At 43.7% G+C, this 23,415-nt stretch overlaps 1 protein-coding gene across 2 annotated transcripts; it reads left to right on the top strand.

Annotated features, from left to right (window-relative positions):
• Positions 1-4,756: 4,756 nt before the first annotated feature.
• tdrd3 (tudor domain containing 3) lies at positions 4,757-23,115 on the top strand. 2 transcript variants are annotated; one of them, XM_079737124.1, is made up of 13 exons: positions 4,757-4,946; positions 6,202-6,286; positions 7,079-7,144; positions 9,279-9,439; positions 12,467-12,608; positions 12,723-12,794; positions 13,260-13,406; positions 14,520-14,759; positions 17,182-17,404; positions 17,661-17,804; positions 18,248-19,416; positions 20,611-20,736; positions 22,944-23,115. In XM_079737124.1, the coding sequence occupies exons 1-13, from the start codon at positions 4,909-4,911 to the stop codon at positions 22,944-22,946; spliced, it is 2,616 nt and encodes an 871-aa protein (XP_079593250.1). In that variant the 5' UTR covers positions 4,757-4,908; the 3' UTR covers positions 22,947-23,115. The 2 variants fall into 2 exon arrangements, with proteins under 2 accessions (XP_079593250.1, XP_079593249.1); XM_079737123.1 differs by having other exon boundaries at positions 21,930-23,115.
• The last annotated feature ends 300 nt before the right edge of the window (positions 23,116-23,415 follow it).

The raw sequence follows: 23,415 nt of genomic DNA, 5'->3' as shown, positions 1-23,415 counted from the left end.
TTAACCGCACAGGAAACACGTTTTTTACAACATGCATTCAGCCTTTACAATAAAAGTACGATAATAAATCATAGAGCAGTTTGTTTCTCCATGCCGTGGTTAGAATGTTAACAAATGCCAACAAGACTTGCTTTCCTCAGTGCAGCTCTACCGCCATCTACAGTCAGAATCATGCAAACCTTTTCTCTCAGGTATCCTATTTGACGTGATTTTTGCGTTGCCGTCAATAATCTAAAGGGGGTTGATGGAAAACATATCAAGGCAATTTAACATTCGACAAAAAACAAAGAAAGGCAATACATAGCGATGAGCATCATTCAATGGCAGATTCGTTTGTCTTTCTTCCAGGGTTTTTTTTCAGCTAGAGGGGGATGTGAAACACAATCGTTTAATACCTGTCCGTAATAAATCACCCAGATAATTCATTAACCGTAATTGCAGGCATTTGAAGAAATGTCTGGTAAAGGCTTCTTTTAAGAGAACCTTCAAGCCAATTCATTCAGTATTGATCAGCAAAAGACCGCTGGCCAAGCCACAAGTGAACCATTTATTTTTCACTATCTACTAACTTTCATTCTCTGTCTACCTCCCTCTATCGCTCTCATTCTCCTCCCCCCACAACCACCACGTTAATTAAAGTAGTTCAGCAGTGGTCTTTAGAACCAATGAGCTCTCCCCAGGCTAATCACTTCTGATCTTAATCATTTAGGGCTCCACATTAATTAAACATGTTTTCGGCATCTACCAGGAAAATACACGGTAGTCACAATGTATTCAAGTTAAACATGCGTCGGTTTATGTATTCATGTGGATCTCGGTTAGACTGTATAATGTGTGCAGTTAGTCTAATAAACTGTTGAATGCAAGGCAGTTTTCTTAAAGCAGCTTATTAAACATGATAAAAGAGTCAGTCATGTTATTTTGAGCAACAGAACTTTCAACATCAGTGATATATTCACTGATGTATTATGCATAGGTGTTTTAGCACACACACACACACACACACACACACACACACACGCACACACACACACACACACACACATGCACACATGCACACACGCACACGCACTCGCACACACACACACACACACACGCATACAAACACCCACCCACACACACACACACACACGCACACACACACACACACGCACACACACACACACGCACACATTTACATTTACATTTAGGGCATTTAGCAGACGCTTTTATCCAAAGCGACTTACAATAAGTGCATTTGTTACAATAAGTACATTTGTCATAAGAAGTGAAACAATATGTCGCTGTCGGTACAGTAAAGATGTTCATAGAACCAAGTGCAAGTATTACAATCGCTAGGCTAACCCATTCCCCGTGTAAAGCAACGATGGCAGCTACTGTAGCTACACAATTAAGTACCTTGAATAAGTGCAATGTACAAGTGCCAGGACGTACAACATTCAATGGTGGCTGTGCATTGGTTTCTATGCAGAGTCGAGATGAACTCTGACGCAAACACACACACACACACACACTCACTCACTCACTCACTCACTCACTCACTCACTCACTCACTCACTCACTCACTCACACACACACACACACACACACACACACACGCACACACACACACACACACACACACACACACACACACACACATACAAACACATCTTTTTTTCGTTTTATCTGGCAGATATAAGGGAAACTGATTATAATACTTTTCTTAAACAATAGACACAATAGGTTAAAACAATTCACCACGTTGGTTGGTCTACACACAAAGAAAACAGACTCTTGTCCGAGATAAACAAACAGAAATAACCTACAGTATTGTAATACAAACAAAAATACTCTCTTCAACATAGAATACTAGCTATTTATGTATAAAACAAGAGAATATAAACATTACATGATGTAAATTGGGGGTAACAAACATGTTTGACCCATAGTTTGAAGCTCTGATTAAAATATTAGATTTATGATGAGATCACTAAATATCTAAACTCTTTGGCGGAGACCATTACTGTCAATAACATCCACAAACTGACAAACAACAAAATAAACAATAAACAATTATTCTGAGAAAGACAAAATGATAAACAGGTTTTTGTCATAATTTACACTTAAACTTTTCTCACTGTCCTTGTTTTTGGTGAATGAATATCCCTCATGTCGCTCCATCCTACTCTGAGAATTCCGAATTCCAATCTGAGTTCCACAAATAAACAATTGATCAAAGATAGCAATTGTTTTAAAGGAAGGTTTAACAGGTTTCCAAACAATTTCGGTCAGGCACACCATTTGGCAAAATAAAGATCAAGCACTGATATATCTTCTTTGGGGAGACAGCATAGAGCCTGGGGCAGAAACAAACCACTTCAAGGGGTGAAGTAACGGCATGATTCCTGTTTTTTAGTTTCTATCGAAGAAACCCATTCGCGCTAGATGGAGCTAGATGGAGATGGAGCTTTCAGGGCATTTTAATCACTGATTTTCTACAGTGGCCAGTCAACACTGTGTTGGTTGAAAGATAGTTTTAAAGGTTACTGTTGCTGGCCTAGTTTGGGTTCGCCAATTACGTGCCTACATATCGTCGCCTTGAGCAACATGACAAAACAAATATGAACCGAAAGAAAATGAAAGTCCCCGTTCAACCAGATTTGGGCTTGTTTGCCATCAGACTTTAGATAGTGATCTAAGTTCTAATATGTCTGACTAATGAGACCCCAACACCTATTTCCCAAGGTAAATTAAATAAATGCAAGCAGGAATTTACAATCAAGAAAAACATAATCGCATGAAGAACATGTGTGTCAAAACGAAATGTAAGGATTTAGACGACTACAGTTGTGAAAACAATCATGGTACCATGCCAAATTCTGTGTTATTTAGGGGAAATGAATTTGAACTGAACTATGTCAAATATATTTTCTTTGTATTCTGACAACAACAAGAAAATGATATGAGAGGAGAATATATATGTGTTATAGCCTACAGGATTAAAGGGCTCTTTGCCAAACTCCATGTAGGTCTGTCCTATATACCTAGATCACTTTTATGAAGATAAGAGATTGCTTGTAGGCATAATGGATTAGAGGGCTTCATACTAAACTCCATCTAGGTCTGCATACCTTTTGCTACACCTGTGCTTTTGACCCAGTTGTACCTTCTGGTGGGAATGTGGAACGTGACCCACTCTGTGGACCAGCAGACCCTGTAAAGCGGCGCTGGGTGGAGAGTAACCAGGTCACCGGTACAGCCCTGAGGGAGACCTAGAGAGGTTGGGCGGCCCTGGGGATCAATATTTTAAATAGATGTCAGGCCATGTTCCAGTTAACGTCCACTGGGCTGAAACAGAGCAGGCCCGAACACCTGGAGTAAGAGTTAAAAGAACATCAATTAGACTGAATTCAGCTTAACCACAACGTTAACAGAAGTTATGTTCGATATCAATCAAACCTACTTCTTTAACATAACCAACTTCTTTAACATGAATAAAAATGACATTATCTAAGAAAATGTGTCCTTCAAGCTGATGCTGTGCCTCTTTAACCACAATTTTTTTCTTGCATTTGGATTCATATAGGTCAAGATATGTACCACATTGCATTGATTGATGTCCGTCCATTGATCCATTTGAGTCAGAAAAGGCCACATTCTTACACACACACACACACACACACACACACACACACACACACACTCATCATCATTTAATCTTCAATCATTTAAATTCCTCAAAGACTGAAGATAAGACAGGAGCCTATAACTGAACCCTAGGCCTTCGCAAATTAGAATTTAAGCTCTTTCCTAAAAGCCCTCACTGTGGTACGACCAATTAGTCAGGGAGGCCATTTACAAGATGAAGCGCAGCCAAGATCTAACAGTTAAATGAGAGATATTAATGACATCACACAGAGTGTGTGAATAACTGACCTTTATTATGGCGGTGGAGTCACTGATCATAAACACCTTTAATGGCGGTTCTGCCCTGCCACCATCCTTAATGACACTCTCTCCCTAGACACCTACCGTCTTGCCATTTCATTAGGACAATACATCCCCCCTCCTCCCTCCATGTTTTATTTGACCTGCCTCATTTACGGTCCTCTTCCTCTGCCTCCGATCCACCCAGCCTCTCACTGATGCGTCGCCCTGCGGAAGGACTTAATGGACCGAAATATCTCTCTCGCTCGCTTTTCACATTCCCTCACATTGTGCCGGTTTATGTTACGCTTCTTGGTTTTGTTTAATTTGATTAAATTCTATTTGACTCCAACTCAATAATGGGCCATTTATTTAATAAAGCGTGTAGGAGTGTTTTTATTGCCTACTTTTGCAAATAGTGATGAATTGACTGTATACAATGTGGACTTGGTTATACACATTTTTTCCGCATGGGGCACAGCAGCACCACACTATGATTAAAAACCGTATAGGGAAAATATACTGTTCAGAATTGCTGTGAAACTTTATGAAATAGGTAAAAAAATATGATTTGTTTGGTATCAAATAGGCAAAAAGATATGATTAATTTACGTTAAACAACATATATATTTTAAGAAGAAGATCTTAATTGTTTGGTGGATAGAGAAGTCACATCAGTGAGGGAACCCCTATGAATAATATTGATGGAATAATGGCACAGCTGTTTTTGTTCTACATACATATTGGCACTTCTCCTTCCCACCACTTAAGGGCGCAAAAGCGCCCAGACTTCTCTCGTCTTGAAAGGCTGCCAGCCTCGTCGCGCACTGATGACGTCGCTGCACCGTGTTGTGTGGCTTTAGCGCTAGCAAGCTAAAGTTTACGTTTGATTCCTGAATAATGTATTTAAAAAAAACGTATGTTCTTTGTTAAGAATTGCTGCATTTAAATATCGCTTTCTTCATTTATGATAAAAAGCGTTTCGAGAAAGGGAGAACGATGACAGATCTGTCAGGATCTCTCAGCAGAGAAGGATGGTATGTGCTTCTAGAGCAGACTGGCTATGTACAGTGCTAGCTGTACTATAATAATGCTGTTTTATTATTATTATAATAACAATAATAATAATAATAAATACTAATCATTATAATAATGTTGATAGAGGAATATAGTTGTGACTTAATTCAGATTATTACCAGATATGAATATGTTCATATAGGTAACATTGTCTTAGTGTACTATTCTTTTGCAATATTGGACTAACGTTATTTCATATTTTAAAACTGAAGCCTGCACTGTTTCTCAATGTCTTTTTCCCCAGCTATATTCTATCTCTATCCTATGTATTTTTGAACTTGTATTAGTTAATTGTTGTTTACAAGGTGGAGGATCCTGACATCTAAGGATTTATTTTCTGTGAATTACTTCTACCACCATTGTACTACTACGTTATACAATAGCATAGCATAGTTGTGTTCAACTAGATTCGATTAAATTAAGCAAACTCATCGGTCGAAAATGATCGTGTGATGACTTAATTCAGTGATACATTGTGTTGAACACCGTCAACTCAACGTGTTCTATTACTTGACCTTAATAGTTGCATGGGAGTATGTTAGAAATCACATTAAATATCCAGCCTTTGGCTGTTTGATTCATTTATATGTTCGGTTTTATCCAATATATGCCAATAACCCATTCCTTCTCTAGTGTTCAAATAGAAAAGTACATTGTATTTTGATGTTTATTTACCATACAGTCACTTAGCAGAGGCTTTATTCCCAAATGGTTCAGTATTAATTCAGAATAAGGGTAACCTAGGGTTTGGGTCATTGTTGTTTCTGAATTCTGAATTATACGCAGTCTACCTGTAGGCAACTCAAGGTTGGCTACAGGTAGACTAGTTCTGACCGTTCAGTCAGAATAAATCACCATGATTTTAGATATGACTGGATGTTATGAAAGCATGGTTTGTAACAATAATTAGATTTGACACAATATTAAGGTATAGATCTACTTATGACCAGAGATATGTTGAATAATTTGTCTTAGATGCATTTCATAGTACTATACACATTTTAAGGTATGTCAGAATAAAACCTTGTATCATGAATAATCCAATACCATATCAGATTTATATATATCCGTTTGTCTGTCATGTCGGGCATATTTGTGTAACGGAGCTTTTTGGCAGTTCATTAGGCATGGGTTTTAGTAGTCACAATACAAATGATACACTGTTAATTGATATGCTAACCGCTTCTGACCCCACTGCCGTGCTCCTCCATGCAGGCACCTCACTGACGCTGGGATAGCACAACTCAAAGGCACGAATGAGAAGGCTTCCCACAATGACATCATCCGCATAGCGCTTCATGTAAGTTATTTTTCAGAGAGTTCTTGCTGCTTTAATTTAAGATACATTTACCACAGTTGTCCTGCTTCTTCTCTTTATGTAAGTTAACATATTACTTAATATATGCCACCTGCTCTACGCTTTTATCTATAATGTGATACATACTTTCTCGGTATGGGCCGTCCCAGTGGTAATGGAGCCCCTCGCTCTTGCAGTGTTAGGGGCATGCTCTCCCAATGGGGCTGGTTGAGCAGAGTCTTGTCTTGTCCATGTAGATCAGTACAGAACGACTCGTCCTGTATTGATCTGCATGGAGCAGGTGTCTGTGTTTCTCAGTATAAACATCAAATCCGATTATCAAGTAGTTGCAATTATCCAACAAAAATGTTACCTTTTGGAAACATAGAGCAACTAAGAAAGACATTGAAATAACTTTTTTAAAAGTTTGATTTAGTCATTGACACACATTATTTGTTAATGTTCGATAATGGTCAATAATTAATAGTTTCAATGATGTTGCATATATGTGTGGTGTTAACATCAACTGTATTTTTTTAAAATTTCTACTAATCATTGTGAATTTAGCTGTATTATCTCTAGTTTTTATTTACTGTAGGTTCCATTCTGACACCAAAATGTCTCCTCTGGGCTTATTAATTACCATCTTATTTTTTCAGTGTAATTTACTATACTATGCTTTTATGTATATGCTGATGTTTGCTATGTGTTAATAGATAACATATTTATTTATAGATACAATATTATTCAATTTCTATACATGTCATTCATATTTACTCCTTTGTTTTCTTCCAGAGTGATCTGAGACCGATCGGCCGGAAGGTGCTTCCTTCAGAGATCAACAGTGGAAGAGTTGACAAGGTGAATCCAGTGGGGCCTGGTTCCCTGGAATATACTTTACATTTTGCATTTTCCCTTAAAGAACAACACTGGTCTGGATGATAATAACTTTGTCACCTTCTCCCCTAGCATCACTAAAACATCCGTTGCCAATATAATTGTTCAAATATACTATTTGACAAATTAAGTGTTTAGCAAGCTTTCCTCAAATTTGAACATTAGCAATATAGAACCTTGGTCTTTGTCATAGGAGGACTTTTATGTTGATTCACTGTCCAAATAGACGAAAGTGCAAAATCGGTCCTTAAAGAGTAGATCTGGCGATATGGTCCCACTAATACACCAATATCTATCTAACTATGTTTAGGATTGACTATCATTGAACATGGATTTGGTAATGGGACAATGAGTAAGTAATTTAGATCATGTTTTATTAGTCAAATAAACTTGAATCTCTCTATTACAGCGTGTGAGACCAGGAAAAACATCACTTCACATCGACTTTTAAGCTCCCTTCAACAAGATGTGGCTACAATGTCTATTCTTTTTTTGCCAGGCTCTGTCAAATATAGAAAAAAGTTCCCAGACTGTAAACGAGGCCACACACTGGCATTGTTGCTTTTAGCCGCTGTTGAGGAATAGTTAAGAAGAGTAACAAGTATGATAGTTTTATGTTTAGATTTATTTTACCAGAGGTAGCTCTATCTCAAAAAGATTCCCTGTGATTTGCAAGAGTGAGGCATGTATGGTGCTCTGTTTTCAACAGTTAGGAAATAAGAATTGAATAAACCTGATGCTTGGGAACCTGAAGTTGATTATGCATGCAGCAGTGCTGAACCAAAACATACTGTTGCTTTGGATGTAGAGCAGCACTGTGCCATGCCTGTGTCCTCCATTGCATCGTGCACGCCTACATTTTATCCCAACGGCCATGGTTGGATTAGTTCCCCCAAAGGGCCCCTGGCACTAAAACTGATAGCCCCCCCCCCCCCCCCATTACAAATGTATTGCAATTGAAAAGAATTGTGCATACACTTTTTCACATCTTACAACTAAGCATTTTATATTTTGTAGTAGTAGTAGTAGTAGTAGTAGTATGTATTTTTTACATAGTTTTGAAACAGGATATATAGACTTTGCCTCTAAGCAATGTTACTTTGCCAACGTTTGATGGCATCCAGGCAATATATCAGAAACTTGTGTAACAGCATAGCCCCACTGTGGTGCTGTATCTAAATAATAACACATTTCAGTAGCAGCTTCTGCAGTTAGAATGTTTATTAAGTTTAATGGTTAATTAAGATATTTGATAATCAACAGATATTATCACTCGATTAGTGGTGTGACGGGGGCCCAAAGACAGTCAGCAGCACACCTCTATAGAGCTGACGTTTAGCCTACCCTTCCCCCAACTAAAATGTATTCAACTAGAAGTGGTTCAAAATTCCCCCAATGGATCTAACATTAAAATGTCTGCATAGAAATGTATCATGCTAGCTCTACAGCAGTAAAAAGTAGGTCAAAACTGCATGACCAGCCAAGCTCCAGTGTGGGTGGACATGGACTGCATAAAATAAAGATTAAAACTGATACATATCCAACAGATTTGATCATTAGGAATATCAAGAGAATGGGTCAAGTGCTGTGTCGTATTTCTGTGGAGAATTTCTTTAATTATTTTTTCCTCGCATCGTGGAAGGCCCTTTGGTGCCCAGGGAGCCCTGGGCACGTGCCCAGATTGCCCATATGCTAGATCTGGACTTGCCGAAGGCAATATTCAAAATGGTGAAGTTACTAAACAACTAGCATGCAGTTCTCACCAAGCACCACTAGATGGCTCTCACACACCGAAGGAGCAGTGACCTGAAAACACCCCCCTCCCCCTCCCGTTAGGCTGTGAGTCTGGAGCTCTCGGTAATTAATCAGAAAGGAAATGTCACAATGCATAGCAAAGACAAATTAAAAAGCATGTGATGCTAACAGCCTGGTGTTCCCAGCGTGCTAGTGAGACTATTTATACACCATTATTCCATCCTTGCACCTACCCAGTTGCTGTTCACCGTAAGATTAAGGTTTCTGAAAGAAGGGGAGTTTCAGAGGAAAGTCCTCTAATCTTCCGCTGTGTGTCTGTGTGTGTGTGTGTGTGTGTGTGTAGGTAGAGGGACCATGTGTGCTGCAGGTGCAGAAGGTGAGGAACATCGCGGCCCCTAAAGAGCAGGAGCAGTCCCAGGCGGCGCCCCGCATGCTGCGCGTGCACATGACAGACGGACACACCAGCTGCCCTGCGCTCGAATACAAACAGCTGTCCAAGATCAGGTACAAACACACACACACACACTGCTGTCTTCATCTCCTTACCTCCTCGTCGCTCAGATAGAGAGCAGGTTAGTGTGGTCAGGACTTCCCAGACCATAGGTTCTGGGTTTCGTCCCCCAATGTCCGCAGTCTACCGGTAGGCCTCCTACAAACCGAAGCCCTACTTGCTCATTAATGACGTGTGACTGAATTCATTGTAAGTCAAAACGGATGCAGTCATTTAGCAAACACTTTGGATGAAAGTGTCTGCTAAATTATTAATTAGTTAATTTTATTATTAGCATTTGCCTAAGTCATGTTGTCCTATGCACACAAGCTGAATTGGCTAGTATAGAAGAAAGCGTAGAAGAAAGAGAGCCCATTTACTGGACACTATTATGGGATGGGAAACCGCATGTGATACTGCTCTACAGCTAAACTAAGTGCTTGCTTAGTTAGCCCTTAGCTCAGAATTTTTTTGTGGGTGTGTGTGTGCGCGATTATGTGTATTTTGCTGTGGGTTTGTGTCTGCATCTCTATCCATTTTCTGATTAGCTCAGAATATATCATTTTTTGCACAACGATGAAAGTCAAAGCAGGTTTTTGCCTTGAATGAGTGTGATGTGAGAGGTGTGTGCCCCCACTCCAAGTTGGTGAAAATATCCATAGAATATCCATAATGTGGGCCATGGCTGGCTTGGGATGATGGATCACATGTTAGATGGTCATGTTAGTGTGGACTAGTAATCTCCTAGTTTTCACCACATAGGATGGATGAGGTGCGGACATAATATTCATAAATAATAGCTGCATACTGTTGGACTAAAAGTTAACTTTTATTGAGTTTAAGTAGAGGCATAAGTAACATAATTATATAAAAACACTTTGGGAATTGAATCCCATGTGTCCTATCTTAAAGATATTTGGAGATGGTACAGGGACATCTCTGAACTTTGGGGGGGTCTCTCCCTTCTGCACACAGGAGAACTTCTTCACATTTACGGATGTTTTATGCATTATTATTGTTTTTCAATATGATGATGTCGGGTTGATCGCAAATTGCGGACAGAAGTCAGGGTATAGGGAGAGCCAACATTGCCTTGGTAAAGAGTGTGCACAAGTAACCAAAGCACAGCAACCACAACCACTCTAGCTGCAGTACTGTGTTGGCGTGCAAAGGTGGCACACTTGTTCCAGCTTCCCGAGCTAACCTCATCCATCACGTCTCTCTGAATGTCTCACCGTTCCCTGCACTCTAACCCTGAACGCCTATAAACCTGCGCAGAAAGGGAGGACATTCAAGGATAGAGTGAATGCATATGCCGGCACCCTAATAGGCAGACATTGTAAATGTTTAACATGAGCACATGTTAAACATTATGAAAACATAAGCAGTCCTAACCCCAAGTATCAAACTTAAATATTACAAATATACTATAGTACTTAAATCAAATTTTACTTGCATTAAAAGTTCAAGAGCAGCCCTCTATAAGTGATGAGAGTAATGTTAAGGCTTACCCTGTATAATACTACTTTCACTAGGATTATTCTGAAGCAGTAACCATTCACAATAGTTGCCAATGTTAAGACTCACACTGTTTATAGTACTTTTACTCCGATTCTTTGGAACTTTTAGGATTCATAATGGTTACTAATATTAAGACTTCCGCTATATATTTAATACTTTCACTTGGGTTATTTTGAAGTGTTGTGATTCACAGTGGTTTCACCTTTTTTAAAGCAGACGCTCACAATAAACATTGCAGCATTTAGCTGTGTAATCACATCATCTTAAACATTGTTTACCAGTCCTGTCTGGCCTCTCTGCTGAATTTCAGCTCTTTTTTTTTCATCTGCAATCTCCGCTGTTCCTCTGTCCTCAATTTCCTGTTATCCCTTCTCCAGCTTGTTTCACACAGATAGCCTAACTCTATCTCTCTCTCACACACACACACACACACACACACACACACACACACACACACACACACACACACACACACACAATCTCTGAAACACACACACCCCTTCTCCCCTCCTTGTCAACATCTCCTCTCTATTTTCCCTTTATCTGCTGTTTCCACTCTGTGGCAGCTGATCTACTAACCACTTCCCTGGTAATGACATCTCCATCCCGGCAGCGGTGGCCGCAGCGACCGCTGCCATGACAACCAGTGCAGGCTGTACAGGTGGAGGGGGGGGAGAGAACAGAACAAAAGCTCTCCTCATGAGCTGCATACATGCAGAGACACAAACACCACGTCTTACTGTGTGTGTGTGTGTGTATGTATGTGTGTGGGGGTGGGGGGGGGGGGGGGGGGGGGGGGGTCTGTTGTGTCAGTTTGTCTGGTGAGTGAGTGTGTGTGTGTGGTGTTTGTTTGCGTGTCTTGCGTCGAGGGTGTGTGTCTGTCTGGGTGAGGGTGTGTGTGACTGAAACATCTGAAAGTCAGAGAAAATAACAGTGCATTAAGTAGCAAGAAGGATTCAACTGTGTCTGCTCCCTGCGGGAGTCCGTGTGCGTGTTTGTGGGTGTGTGTGTGCGATTATGTGTATTTTGCTGTGGGTTTGTGTCTGCATCTCTATCCATTTTGTGCGTGCACGTGTTTCACAGTGTGTGTATGTATGTGCGTGTAGGAGACCTTGCTGACTGGGACAGCCCAGTGTTTTAGATTGAAATCCATTCTAGCCACGCTGACATCTGGTGGCTGGAGCTCGGTAATGAGGGAGGGCCTGATGACGTATGATGAGACACACACACACACACACACACACACACACGCACACATGGGCCTGGCCTCCCCTGGACCTGCTCCATGTAATTTAGAGAGTGGTGGGGGGGAGGGAGGGAAAGGAGGCGGGGGCGGAGAGGCGGGAGGAGATTGAGGGGAGGATTTTGAGGTGGGGGTAGAGTTGGGGGCAAGGGGATGGAAGGGTTAGGCTATCGAGGGGATTCAGTGTTCATTGTATTTCATTTTTTTTCTTTTCGTCTATTCCTGCTACTGTCCTGCACTTTCCCCTGTGACAATCTCATGTCCTCCTTTTTCTCAGTTTGAACACCCCACCTGGAACGAAGGTGAAGCTACTTGGTACGGTCCAGGTTAGAAATGGCTTCCTGCTCCTGGAGGATTCCAAGATTTGTGTCCTGGGAGGGGAGGTTCAGTTCATGGTGGAGAAATGGGAACTGCAGAGGGTGAGGCTGGTGGCTCGCATGTTTTTTTTGATCATGTCAATGGGGTTACGGGATGTCAAGCCCGACGATCATCCGCACGCCAGTTGGTGACCTGGTCCGTTGTCATGGTTTCAGAGTTTGGCCAAACACAGCCGGAGTAACATCGGCGCAGAAGGAGGACCGCCGCCCTTCGTACCGTTTGGACAGGTGGGCTGAAAAATTAGGTCAACACAAAATACTATAACAATCGACACAATACCACTGTTACCACAACAATAAAACTACAACCACCACCACATCCTCAACAAACTAAATAGAACAACAACTAAATAACAACTTCAACAGTACAGCTACAACTACCACTACTACCTAAACAATGAAACTACCAATACCAGAATTACCTCAGCCACAGAGTTTAAACTACCATCTCAATAATTGCAACAATAAAAATCACAACAAGCACACCAAAATAAAACAATGACACAGCCCCAACACTATATCAACAACAACGAAAACAACCATTAACAAAATACAACAACCCTCAACAATAAGAGCCCAGCAAAATAACTCGGCAATCACCACAACAATAAATGACACACATATGACACAATCCCCATCGCAACAACACCACCACCACAGGGGTGTAGCAGTAACCTCTGTCTGCTACTCCAGAAGTGTGTGAGGCAGGAGGAGGTGGACTCTAAGGCCCTGGACCGGAGGAAGACCCTTCAGATCCCCGTCCCCCTCAAGCCTGAGGAGAACGAGCAGTTTGAGAAGCAGCGCACGGCCGCCATCGCTGAGGTTGCCAAGACCAAGGAGGTGAGGCGTTACCTTTCCATGCTAAACCGTTTACACCTGACTAGAGCACGAGACCAAGGACTATGTGGCGCGTTCGAGATGCATCGTACACCGCCTGCACCAGTTGCAAAGTGGGACGTCTCCCAGCTTTCTTGCGACATTTCACCCGAGGCACGCCCCCTTTAACCTGTTCCACTCGTGCTCCAGAGAGTCCAACGAGTTAAGCAAGGCTAACCGTAAGACTCGACAAACAAAGATGGCTGCAACCATAATGAGACGTATTTTCTTTGTATTTGTGCCACGTTGGTCTAAGTGCTCTTATCCACTTGATCACATTGCTGCTTTAATCTGGTTACCAATTTATGCGTTGCACGGTCAGGCTGTGCGTGTTGTTGTTAGTTTTCGAGCTGGTTTGCAAAATAGGCTAATGTAGCTGCCACTAGCAATGACTAGCCAATGACTGTTCTTTCAAGACTCGTCATGTAGCGATGCCCACAAAGACAAATGGGAACGCCATAAGTGCTACAAGACATGAAATTATGTCACAAGAGCAAACCGGCGAGTGGTGTATGACATATCTCAAACGCACCATTAGTTGGCTTTTGTACACTAGGGCATGGCATCTCATTGCACCAGGCAAACAATCAAGTATATTATCAAGCCATTATAATCAATTAAGATCCGTTCTTCAATTATTATTATTTTTTTATTCTTATGTAACCTACCTGTTTCCCAACTCTCAGTTAGCCACTAGATAATTGGATCGGTAACTTGTGTAACTTTCCACTTGCCCACCTGTTGTTCATCATGTAGTTAATTGGATTGGTTACCTGTCTAATAAACCTATCACTCCACTGTTGGGTCACCAGCTGGCTAATTGTATTTGTTACTTCAGTAACTAACCTGTTGCTGACCTGCTGGGTCACCCTCTGGCTAATTAGATTGTTTACCTGTGTAACTTACCTGTTGCTCACCTGTTGGTTTCCAGCTAGCTAATTGGATAAGTTACTTTTGTAACTACACGGTTGCTTACCTGATGATCTCCTGCTAGCTAATTGGATTGGTTGCTTGTGTAACATCCTGTTGCTCACCTGTGGCTCACTGGTTGGTTACTTCTCATGTCTCTGTGCTCAGGCTCCTCGTACGTTTGGCGGCGGGGGAAATGCTGGCGGGAACCTGAGCAGCAGTGGCTCCTCCTACCGCGGCCGAGACTCCAACACATACCGCCAACGAGAGGATCGGAGCGAGTGGACGGAGAGGAGCGACAGCCGACAAGATGGGAACTACAGGGAGCCCAGGAGGGAGAGCAGACAGGATGGGAACTACAGGGAGCCGGGGAGGGACGTCCGACAAGATGGGAACTACAGGGAGCTGGTGAGGGACATCACTAATCATTACATCCCATGACATCATTGAGCTCTAAACACTTTCTTCATTAGCCAGAGGTCAGGGCAGGTTGGAGTCTAGATGGGTTGCTGGTTAAATCATTGTTCCTGAGAAAGGTACAATGATTGAAATCCCTCCCAGCTCTCCCTCCCTCCCTCTCTCGTTCTCCTTCTTGCTCTTCCTCCCCTTACTCCCTCCCTCTCTATAGCTCTTCTTCTGCCTCTTCCTCCCGTTCCCTCTCTCTAGCTCCCCTTCTCACAGTAGCATGTTATAGCCCTCAAGTCTATTAAGTTCATCCTCAAGGCCTTTGATAAGAGACATTATCTGGGGCTTGGGACTGGAAAGAGAGCTGCCCTGGTCAACACAACTCTCTGCTTTATGTTCATATGAAGTGCTGAAGTGTTTTCAGGAAGCCCTTTGAGAGAGGAATGCTTCCTTTTTGTTAACATGATGGCCCCCTCTGAAGTATTATTGGTTGCAGTGGCACTATGACTAGGCCTGCTAATTAGAAAAACTCTGAAGAGCTTGCCTAACTCTCTCCTCTAAGGACACCACACACTCATGTTGTTTCCCAGCGAGATTCCTGTTTTGATTGGCTAATTACGAGAATGCTTGGTGGTGCCAATACTGGGCATACTGGGCCAGTGGCTGGCTCGGGAACAGGCCGGACATGACCAGTGGAAATTCACAGCCCACACTATCATCACCAACACAGTATCATTATAGCATACACTATCATCACCAATGCATTCATCACCGATACACTATCATCATCAACACACTATCATCACCAACCCACTATCATCCTCAATACATTAATCAGCGATACACTATCATCACGATACACTTATCATCACCAACCCACTATCATCCCCAATACATTAATCAGCGACACACTATCACCACCAACACACTATCATCAACAAAGCACTATCATCACAGAAATAACACCTTGAAGCTTTTCCGTAAGACCATGATCTCCCGATCCCGCCTCCCATCCTCACTTAGTCCTGTTCTCCATCCTTCACTTGATTTACACATTCAAATAAGCTTTCTTGCCTTGACGCCGTTTTTCTAAAGTCGAGAGAAATTAGAAGGGGTCTATGAAGTTACCTGTGCAGCTAGCGGAACATGGGGCTTTGAATCTTGTCGAATGACCACTGATTATATTCTGCTCACTAACATTCACCTATTCATATAAAAGATAAATAATAATATGTTACAGCCGATTCATGTGTGTGCTTTGTGCAGCCCAAGGTTTTTCCTTCCTCAAACTAAACAGGGGTATAGTTATAACAGATAATGTTTAAATCCGCCCGACACTGATTATTAAAGTTAGCAAGCCTATTTCTGACCTTGTGTATTTTCCTGAATGCATAGCTCTGGCTATGCCATGTACCTTAAGGCGTCAGTGTTTCAAATTATTAAACGTTTCATTATGCAATAGGAATGGACGCGTTAGCATTTATTTGCAGATTGAAAGAAAAACGCATCGATGTCAGAAGTCAAGCATGTAATGCTTGACTTCATTGCCGGAGCCATTTCAATAGTAACAATCATTTGTGGCCGACATGTTTATTTATATTTTTCAAAGAAATGTTGTTGTTCTCAATCTCATTTACATTGTAGACTGTCCTTTTTGTTAGAATAACTAAATTCATAGATCCAATCCAAACATGAGCAAGCGACATTAATGTGGGCTTTGGATGTCATCGTAGCAAGAGTCACGATTCCAAGAATCCTTCTCTGGCCAATTATACGTTAACAGCAAAGGTTTCCGCAATTGCAATTGTTTGTCAGTACGTTTTTATATATTATGAGTCGATGTTGTTGTACATCTTTAAAACCTTTTTAACTGTGATTCTTGTAGACATCCTTTAAATAATCAAGTGGGCTGCTAATCTGCCAGTTGTGAAAAGGACAATGAACTGTAGGAAGACTTCTCTCCCTGTTCTGTTAAATTCTACCAAGAATGGACATCCCCTGTTTCCTTCTTTATCTTGTTCTCTGATAATCCCTCCTCCATCTCCGCCTCTTTTCTCTCCTTCAATTTTCTACATTCATCACTGTATTCGTTGTTTCACTCATCCTATCACATCCCTGACACTACGTACCTACCTGACCTTCCTCGAACAAAGTACTCCTCCTCTGTTCTGCTTCCTCAGAATGGGTTTTTAATCTCTCTCTGTGTCACTTTCTCCTCTATATAACCCCCCCCCGCCCATCTCTTCCTCCTCTCTCTATATATCACTTTATATCCTTCTCTCTCCTCCCTCTTCTGTCTCCTTCTTTCTTTCTCTCATTCTTTCCCTGCTCACCCTCTCCCCTCTCTTTCTGAGATCTTATCTGAGGTTGTGGAATAATAATATTTTGTCAATGAATGATAATTCCCCCTCCATCTCTGTGCCAGGTGGATGAGCGGGCCTTGAAGGACATCATGGAGATGGGCTTTGATAAAGAGGACGCTCGGGTGGCTCTGATGGACCACAACAACAACCTGGAGGCCGCTCTGAACAGCCTGCTGACTGCAGCCACTAGCCCTGCCCCTAGCCCCACCCCTAGCCAGGCCCCAAGTAGACACGGCTCCTCCTACGACATGCACGGGTCCGACCCCGGCAGGCCCCCACCCAGAGGTATGTACACACACGTGTACTCTTCCACAGGCACAGACACACACACACACTCTTGCACACACACATACATTTAACCACGACATAAAAAATATACCTTGTATTCCCTCTCTACAAAATCCCAAGAGGCGATAAACACTGTTCTCGAGAGAGATATAGATGAGAAAGTTCTCCTAGACTTACGCGCACAACAAAACACATCCATGAGTGTGTGTGTGTGTGTGTGTGTGTGTGTGTGTGTGTGTGTGTGTGTGTGCAGGCAGGGGCAGGGGGAGGGGCAGGGGGAGAGGGCGGTCGAGAGGTGAGGATGACGAAGATGGAGAGGGAGCAGGAGGAAGGCCGTCTGGACCCAGCACGCTGTTCGACTTCTTGGAGTCAAAGATAGGATCGTTCTCCATCAATGGTTGGTGTGCTTTCTGGTCATACTGTCTGTCTCTATCTCTGTTTGTCTGTCTCTGTCTGCACTGAACTGTGGCTTCAATACCTGTATGTCTCATTTGTTCAATAAAAGTTCATTCTGAGAGACTACGTTGTTTAGTATGTTAACATTGTGTCTATGGCTGTGTTATGTGTTTATGAATGTGGTGTTTATCTGTGTGTCTATGTTGAGTTGTTTATTAACATTGTGTTAATGTGTAGTTTATTAATTTGTGTTCATCAGTTTGTTTATGTTGTGTAGTTTGTTAAGATTGTGTTTTTAGTTTAATAACATGTAGTTTCTAAAGATTCAGTTTCGTTTTTTAACTTAGTGTTTATGTGTGTGTTTATATTGTGCAGTTCATTAAGATTGTGTCAAATGTGTTGTGTGTGTAGTTTATTAATATTGTGTCTTTTGTGATTTGTCAGATTCTAAGCCCCAGGAGCCAGCAGGGAGGCCCCAGGACGGGAGATCTTCCTTCTCCTTCTCCTCAGACCTCCACTCCTCTTCCAGAGCCTCCTTCTCCCAGCGGACCCCCAGACCCCCACGCTTCAACAGGGACACAGACTTCCCCCGGCCTGGCCAAGACCCTCACGCCACCTCCACGGCCCATCAGGGCGCCACCCACTGGCCTGGCCCCGACAGAGGCCCTCGTGGTGGGACCGACCGCTTGCCCAGCGGCCGCAGGGACTTCCAGAACGACCACAACACCAGCACCTCTTCCTTTTCATCATCCACGTCTGTGCTCGGCCAGCCCAAGGTTCCCCCGCCCCCACCGGCCTCACGCTCAGAGAGCTTCCACCAGCCGGCCCCGCGCTCAGAGAGCTTCCACCAGCCGGCCCCGCGCTCAGAGAGCTTCCACCAGCCGGCCCCGCGCTCAGAGAGCTTCCACCAGCCGGCCCCGCGCTCAGAGAGCTTCCACCAGCCGGCCCCGCGCTCAGAGAGCTTCCACCAGCCGGCCCCGCGCTCAGAGAGCTTCCACCAGCGCAATGCTCGCAATGGAGAAGTTGGCGCAGGGGAATCGAACCACCGAAGAGGCCCCAGAGAGAGATCCGCGATGCCCAGGGTCGCTGATCCACCACCGCCTGAGAGCAGGGGGGTGGGAGTGACGAGACGCAGTGACTACAGAGCCGAAGACCCCGGTAGGAGGCGAGGGGGGAGGGGAGACCGGCCGATGTCGTGGACGGAGACGCCCGCCGCGCTGACCGACCAGGACGTCGGGGGCGTGACCCGGGACACGCGGCCCAATAGGGGTGTGGATCCTGCCCTCAATGGAGACTGGGAGCAGAGGAGAACCGGGCCCATCAAACCTGACGTCATGGCGCCGCCCTTCCGTAGAGAAGACCCTCCCCCCCAGGCCAGGAGGACCCCCCCACACACGGGACCCATCAAACCCGACACCGTCGCAACACTCCCCAGAGACGCCCCTCCTCCCAAGAGAACGGCCTCCCAGAGAGGGCCCAGCCAGGGTAGACCAGGCCAAAAGCCAGTCCAGGACAAAGTCCAAGGTCCTAAAGGGTCGGAGAAAGGTCCCACAGGGGAGTTATCATGGAAACCAGGAGACCAGTGTATGGCACCCTACTGGGAAGATGGCAAGGTGAGGAACATATAAAGAACCTGGTTCAAACCACCCGGCATTACAGCCATTACAAGCCATCTTTTAATCGATTTGTTCAAAGTTTCACGTTTGCTCATTCGCGTTATCGAGCAATCGCGCACAAAATACATTTCAAAGTGGATCGGCCCGCCTCCCGATCTTCCCGATCTTCCCGACCTCCAGTCCCTGCTGCAGAACAAATTCAAATCGCCGGCACAACAGGCCGGGGTCTAACACCATAATATATATAAACTATAACCGCATTTCACATTAATCGCAAACACCCCGCTGCTTCGGGTTTTCCTTTGTAGGCGCGTTGAGAGGAGGCGCGGGCAAATCCGCTGTCAGTGCGCGTGCATGTATCAGTGACACGCGGGTTGATCCAATAAGTGGTAGTGAACCCGTGCACCATTGGCATGTATGCGCGCTTGTCTCTGTGTGTGAACGAGGAAGACAGGGAGAAAGAGTGCTACGCGGAGATGAATGAACAGAACGATATTTATGTTTCAAAATTGCGTAAAAAAAAGAAGCAGCAGTGTTCAGTGTTCATTCTGTGGCGCTGCGCCACACATTGCTCTATGTATGGGAAACACTGATTCGCTCTGCACCTTGGCTTTTTTGAACGCACGGTAAGATGTGCTGGTGAGACGTGGGTATAAAACAAAAGGTAATGAACTGAACTTAGATGTCTAATTTGTTTATACGTGCGTGATCTGCTTGTTCAGTCAATCTGCATTAGAAAAAACACATCCAGCTGCTGTCTTGTGTAGAATTAATAGATCAGTGCTTGTTGTTAAAACCACTTTATAGTTCGTCCACAAATGCATTTGGACCACTCCAGGTGTTACACGCAGGTGTATTTTTTAGTTTTTCTGTGAAATGATCTCATCAAAGACGGTGCCATGTAAATATCATCCTCTAGCGAAGGGGACTTCCCTCTGTGAAGAATACTAAATTCTTTTTGCTCTCTCCCTCGCTCAATCTCTCCCCTCACGTTATCCCTCTATCTCTCCCTTTCTCTGTCCTGTTCCTTTCTCTCTCCCCTTTCGCTGTCGTTGCTCTTTCTCTTGGACATTCCTCCTTTTCTCTCACTGTCTTTCACTCTGTCCTATCTCCTTGCTACAACCTCAATATCAATTTCTCTCTCTTGTCTCCCTCTTTCCCTCCCCCTCCCATTCCCACTGCCGGTCCCAGTTCTACCGAGCGAGGATCGATGCGGTGCACGCCTCCGGCTGCACAGCGGTGGTGGTCTTCAGCGACTTCGGAAACTGTGAGGAGGTCCTACTGCACAGCATCAAATCTGCGACCCCGGGCCCCTGGGTGAGGAACTGAGGAAGCCTTTAGGAGCCAGATAGAGGGGGAGATACGATACTAGACAGGAAGTTGCGTCTTCTTATTTCTGACCGATCGCAGATATCTTTTGGTGTCAAAAACCGAGGTTTTCATTGTTGTGATCAGAACCTTCTCTCTGGGTAACGACCGGTTACTAAGAGATACACCTGATTGTTGATCCAATTATACTACAACTACCACCAATGTTCTTCAACTAGTCTCTTGTAGTCAATAGTTAAAGCAACAGAAAAAGGCTTAATATTGTCACATCCATATGAACCTAATAAAACATTGTTGATGTAAAGTGTTGTGAGTATCGCACAAATGAAGAGTCACTTTAGTAGCCTCTTTCCACTTGACTAGTTTCATCTTCCTTATGCCTATATAATATAGATAATATACTTATGATTGCAATGCTTAACCACTTTAACCAACCAATAAGGTCAGTAATTAGATGGAAGAATCATCAGTGTTACTTCTTGGGGTGGGCAGGATATTATTACTTTGGTGTTTGACTCCCAACTGCAAGGTTCTGGATTCAAATGTCCCCCCAATGTCCACAGACTACCTGTAGGTATTCTGGAGCTAGGTGCTCCCTACCTGCTCCTTTATGACACGTACCAGAAACACAGCGCTTCGGTAAAATGTGTCTGATGAATGACTCGGGGGGGGGGGGGGGGGGGGGGTTCAGCATGCTGGCTGCTGTAAGGTGGGGCTGGTTTAAAAAAAGAGTAAGAGGGAGGGTTAGTGTTAAGGTGAAGTGAGGTGGAGAGGCCTCCAGCATGTATGATGGAGGATCGGTAAAGGGGTGAGGGTTGTCCAGTGGGAGGGGGTTAAGGGTTAGGGTAATCCGGGTTGAGGGTAATCCAGTGTAAGGAGGTAAGGGGGTGAGGGTAATCCAGTGTGAGGGATGAGGGTAATCCAGTGGGATGGGTGAGGGTAGTCCAGTTGGAGGGGTATGGGGGTGAGGATAATCCAGTGGGAGGGGTGAGGGGGTCAGTGTTATCCAGTTGGAGGGGCAAGGGGTGAGGTTAATCCAGTTGAAGGGATGAGGGGTTGAGGGTAGTCCAGTGGGAGGGGGGCTGAGGGGGATAGAGAGTAGTCCAGTGTGGGGCAGGGGTCTACCTGTTCGTCGTCCTGTCAGTCGCTAACACGCGTCGTGTTACCGTGTCTGCTGACAGGAGGAAGACGACGGTTGCTATGACGACTCGATGGAGTTTCGTGACGGCGGCGACGGACAGATGCGGACGGCTCGACCCACGCAGCAATATTACCAGCCCCCTCGGGCGCGGGACTAGCCACGCCCCCCAGCTAGTCAGCCACGCCCCCACCCCGAAAGCGCCAGTAGGTTACATAAGGGCTGAGCTCAACACCTTGTTAAAACAAGACACGATCACAGAAGTGTTTGCACGTTGGCATCCCGCGTCGGGAAAATATGTAGCATTATTAAAATGATAACTCGTTTTTGTGATGTGTAATGTAAGTGCACGCGTAAACCAAAAAACTCACTTGAACTTGACATAACTGAAGCCAAGACAAACTCTAGCGAGTGGAAGTGGAATCAAAATGTTACCACATATTTATTTATTCTCACCTTCAAGTTGCACTTGAAGGTTAGCTTAATGTGTGCTACCATTGTACCAAACGTTTCCTATCCATACAGTAGAGAAGATACAGCAGGTAGGAGCTTCTAAATTCGTAGGCAGTGTTCTTGGGGCAAGTCCCCACTTGTGATCGCCTGATATGCAGACAGGGTAGCAGGTGATTTCTGACTATTAAGCTCCATATATTTGATGAAAAATAGCTTGAAAGGTCTTACGGTTCTTTATGTACAAGCAGATGTGCCTAATGATTGGTAGGCACAGGATAACCACTACTAATCCCTTAGTGCAGTACGATGCGCTGACATCCACCGGGACACAGATATAACAATCCGTTTCAGAACTAGAAACTGCGGTCCAAAACAGGTCGGGAGCCACTGTTTTAGTGTATACCCAACCAATAATAATCCCCAGCCCACCCACACAGCTGAAGCTCTTGGGATGCATTGGGGCACAGACTTGTATAACTTCACAGAAGTTGACATTACAGGAGATGGTTTACATGGAGTAAGGACATTTTTTAAAGAAGCATTTTATTGTGTGCTTAGTAATCACCTGTTTTTTTCTATCAATCTATATCCACACTCGTTTCAGTGAGAAAGAAACGCTCTTTCCTCGATGATCCCGAGTTCTTCCTGACTAACGAAGGCTCCGCATCTTCCCAAAGATGGAGAAGACTTTTTCAAAGGGCTTTGGACAAGAGCTGAACTAATAACCTGAAGTCAATTTCCAAGGACTTTGTTACGGACTCTTATCTCTTGTAAATTGTGTGAGGGTTTATAGACTGCCTGCATCATCATGTTAATAAACTACAGTTGCAAATATCTGCCATGTCTTTTGTTAAGTTTCTGTGCCCTATGGAATCCACCAGGTTTTAAAATGACTGCCTTCCTCTTTCCTTCTCGGGGTCGGGGAGATAAGCTAATGAAGTTTTGGAATTCAATTACCACCTCGGATAAACTAAATTACTCCATCAGATAAGGTAAAATCCATCCCAAACTTTGGTCGGAAAAGATAAGCCTATAAAATAATGTCTGCGGTGCATTTCCTAATCATTCACAGCCTT

This window comes from Pollachius pollachius (genome assembly GCF_949987615.1).
Source record: "Pollachius pollachius genome assembly, chromosome: 5".
Taxonomy (NCBI): Eukaryota; Metazoa; Chordata; class Actinopteri; order Gadiformes; family Gadidae; genus Pollachius; species Pollachius pollachius.
The sequence above is the reverse complement of the archived record's forward strand: the minus strand, read 5'-3'. Positions and strand labels throughout refer to the sequence as shown.